At 66.8% G+C, this 3,704-nt stretch overlaps 1 protein-coding gene across 5 annotated transcripts in view; it reads left to right on the top strand.

The window, feature by feature from the left end:
* LMOD1 (leiomodin 1) overlaps positions 1 to 2,809 on the top strand; it is an 18,730-nt gene extending 15,921 nt beyond the window's left edge. For 2 of the 5 annotated variants that reach the window (XM_023534748.1, XM_023534751.1), the window contains exons 2-4: positions 273 to 740; positions 786 to 1,820; positions 2,203 to 2,809. In XM_023534748.1, coding sequence (XP_023390516.1) covers positions 273 to 740; positions 786 to 1,820; positions 2,203 to 2,229 — 1,530 coding nt within the window. In that variant the 3' untranslated portion in view covers positions 2,230 to 2,809. Of the gene's footprint in view, positions 1 to 272; positions 1,821 to 2,202 lie in introns of all 5 variants that reach the window. The other 3 variants (XM_023534750.1, XM_023534749.1, XM_011367273.2) reach the window with 3 other exon arrangements.
* The last annotated feature ends 895 nt before the right edge of the window (positions 2,810 to 3,704 follow it).

The following is a 3,704-nucleotide window of genomic DNA, read 5'->3' as shown; positions in this document are numbered from 1 at the left end:
GCTGGGCTGCAGCCTGGCTCAGCAGGCCCCCCGGACGCAGCCCTAGTCTCCGGGCAGAAAAGGACAGCCCCGAGGGCTCGGGGGGGAGCCGCCGGCCTCCCCGGGGGCTGGCTGGCGTCCCAGGACCCCGAGGATTTGGCCCGAACCAAGCCCCCCCCCCAACGCCCGAACCCCAGAGGTCCCGAGGTTACGTAAGCGCCGTCCACGCTCGTCCGTCCTCTCTCCTCTCCCTCGAGCCAGCTCATGTTTATTTTTCTTTTCTGAATTCTTAGGAAAGCAGGCGAGTGGAAACCAAGGCGGACGCCAAGAACGGAGCGGAGAGGAGCAGAGAGGCCAGCACGAAAGCCCCGGGCCCCAGAAAGGGCTCAGAGGTGGGGAGGGAGCCGAGGAGGGGGACCCTGCAGAGAAGCTTCTCGAGGGACAAAGGCAACACCGACAAAGGCAAAGATGCGGAGCGGCCCAGGCCCACGGGGGAGAAGGTCGTCGGGGGCAGCGACCGGGGCCGGGGCCAGGCAGCCGTGGACAAGACGGAGGCCGGGAGGGACGTGCGGGGGGACGCGGGGGCCACCCCCAGGAAGGAGGAGGGGGAGAGAGGCAGCGCCAGGAGCACGGGTTTGAGCAGCGACAAGGACAAGGACAAGGTCAAGGACAAGGACAAGGTCAAGGACAAGGACAAGGACAAGGACAAGGTCAACGACAAGGACAAAGACAAGGACAAGGTCGAGGATGACAAAGACAAGGTCAAGGACAAGGTCGAGGACGGCAAAGACAAGGTCGAGGACAAGGACAAGGTCAAGGACAAGGACAAGGTCAAGGACAAGGACAAGAAGACAGAGGCCGCCAAGGAGAGGGGCGAGAACAGGGAAGACGAGCAGGCGAAAGGGGGCGCCAGGAGCAGCGAGGCCGGGAAGGGCGCGCCCCCCCAGGAAGGGGGGCCCCCCGCGGCAGAGGGACAGGCGCCCCCGGAGGCGGCCCCCAGCATCTTCGACGAGACCCTGGAGCAGGTGCGGGCCAACGACCCCACGGTGACGGAGGTGAACGTCAACAACTCGGACTGCATCACCACCGAGGTGCTGGTGCGCTTCGCCGAGGCCCTGGAGTTCAACAGCGTGGTCAAGGTGTTCGCCCTGGCCAACACGCGGGCGGACGACCACGTGGCCTTCGCCATCGCCATCATGCTCAAGGCCAACCGGAGCATCACCAGCCTGAACCTGGACTCCAACCGCATCTCGGGCCAGGGCCTGCTGGCCATCTTCCGCGCCCTGCTGCACAACGGCACGCTGGCCGAGCTGCGTTTCCACAACCAGCGGCACATCTGCGGCGGCAAGGCGGAGATGGAGATGGCCCGGCTGCTCAGGGACAACACCACCCTGCTCAAGCTCGGCTACCACTTCGAGCTGGCCGGGCCCCGCATGGCCGTCACCAACCTGCTCAGCCGCAACATGGACCGGCAGCGCCAGAGGCGCCTGCAGGAGCAGCGGCGGGCGCAGGAGGCCGCCGCGGAGAAGGGGGCTCTGCCGGAGGCGGCGGCGGCTGGCACCCGGGTCCAGGGCGCCCCCCGGCCCGCCCCCCAGCCGTCTCCCAAGGCCTCGCCCAAGAACTCGCCTGGGAAAGGGGGCGCCCCAGCAGCCCCACCGCCACCCCCTCCTCCCCTGGCCCCTCCCCTGGCCCCTCCTCTGGCCGTGGAGAACCTGAGGAACTCGCTGTCACCCGCCACCCAGAGGAAGATGGGGGACAGAGCCCTCCCTGCCCAGGAGAAGAACTCCCGTGACCAGCTGCTGGCCGCCATCCGCTCTAGCAACCTGAAGCAGCTCAAGAAGGTAAGTAGGTGTGGGAGGGCCAGTCTGGAGGCCGGGACGCCTGGGGACGCTGCAGGGGCCCAGAGGCGCACCTGTGCCAGGAGGGGGGACTGCCTCCCGTCAGCTCAGCACCCAGAAGCTGTGCCTCGGCCCCCCCGTTCGTCCTGACCCCACTCCCGCATCCCCAGGCCCCTCGGCACTGTGCCCGCCAGCTGTCCCTGGGCAACAGAGTCCGTAGCCAGCTGGCCGGCCTCGCGACCGCGTCTGGAACGCCGCCTGCGTCAGCACCTGGCTCCCTTGCGGCTCAGACACGCACCGCAGTGTCTGCCGCCCAGGCCGGGGTGGCAGGGGCGTGAGGCCCTGCCAGCTCCCTCCCTCAACTCTCTCTGCTTTGCCCTTACAGGTGGCAGTGCCCAAACTGCTCCAGTAGGACCAGGTGGCCAGGCACCGTCCTCCAGGGCTGCCTCGCCCCAGCTGCCCCGCTGCGATGTCCCCGCTCTGCCATGGAGCACCTGGAGGGCGGCTCTCTGGCCTTCCCTTTCCGGTCTGAGAACTCCAGACGTTTCTTTTCTATCTGGAGCTGAAGAATCTGGACAAGTCACTGAGAAGGTGGCAAGCCTGGGGCCCACGCAGCTGGCAGGCTGCCAAAGGCCTGTGGTCCAGGACAGATGTCCCACGGGGCCCACGTCACCAGCCCAGCCCACCGCCCTTGGGGCCAGGATCCGGGCCTCTGAGGAGCCCTGGGGCAACACTGCTGGGCTGGTGGCAGATCGCGAGGGCCCACGGTAGGGGGACGGGACGGGCTGATGACACCCCACCTCCCTCGGAGAGGGCGTGGCAGGGGCAGCTGCCTGGACAGGGAGTGGGCTCTGGACGGGGGAGGGACAGACAGCAGCCGGACCTGAAGTTCTGACGCCAAAGCAGACACTTTCCTCACGCTCCCTGCTGATGTACAAATGGCTGTTTGTTTTTCCGTAAGATTTTGATAATATATGAAGCCTTCAGCTATGTGTGGCTGTGCCATGGGTCCTGATGCCCACCTGGGCTCCCTGGAGGATTCTAGAAACTCACACCCCGTGGTGGCTGTAAAACAAGTCCAGTGTGGGGACAGCCTCCTCACCGACCTGGCTGTCCAGGCCAGGAGGCTGGGCCTCAGCAGGGGCTGCTCCCGGCTGGTCCTGCCACCGGGCCCGACGGGCAGAGGAGCCCAGGTGGCTATATTAGGGCATGTTCCCTCCCGACTCCCCTGGCCGTGGGCTGGTGGCCAGCTGCTCACGGCAGCCACAGGCCCGGGCGGGGCAGAGACATGAAGAAAGCATCTGGGGAGCAGCACCCCCGCGGCTGCCCATCGAGGCACATCACAGGCGAACTGCTAGCTCGAAGGCTTAAGGATGCTGGCTCCCCTTGGCACTGTGGCACTGCTGCCTTGGGTCTGTCACCCGAAGGTTTCCAGGGCTCCACGGGGGGTGCACAGCAGTGTCACCCTCTCGGGGGTGGTGGCGGGGTCCCTCCTGGGGAGTGGGACCCTCATGCTAAGTCTGGCCGAACACAGGACAGGCCACCCTGGGAGTGGAGCTCAGGTCCCAGGGCACAGCCTCAGCTCCTTGCCGCACACTCCCCGCCCCCCAAACAAGGGCTGGGCCCGGTCCAGAGCCCCGAGGGTGAACGCGGCCGAGCCGGCTCCCAGGCACAGGCCGGGCTTGACTCCATTTTGCAGATAGCGTCCCGCCCAGGGAGGGTACATGGCAGTGACGGCGGAGCTCAGATGTCCCTCCTCCCCTTGCTGGCGTGAGGCCGGGCATGGGGCCACAGGACTGGTCTCCAAACCCTAAGGCTTCCATAGAACCTGCCGCCTTAGCAAACCCCTTCCACCAAAGGAAGGATGCGATTTAGCCAGGGGTGGCC

This window comes from Pteropus vampyrus, unplaced genomic scaffold (assembly GCF_000151845.1).
Source record: "Pteropus vampyrus isolate Shadow unplaced genomic scaffold, Pvam_2.0 Scaffold131, whole genome shotgun sequence".
NCBI lineage: Eukaryota > Metazoa > Chordata > Mammalia > Chiroptera > Pteropodidae > Pteropus > Pteropus vampyrus.
The sequence above is the reverse complement of the archived record's forward strand: the minus strand, read 5'-3'. Positions and strand labels throughout refer to the sequence as shown.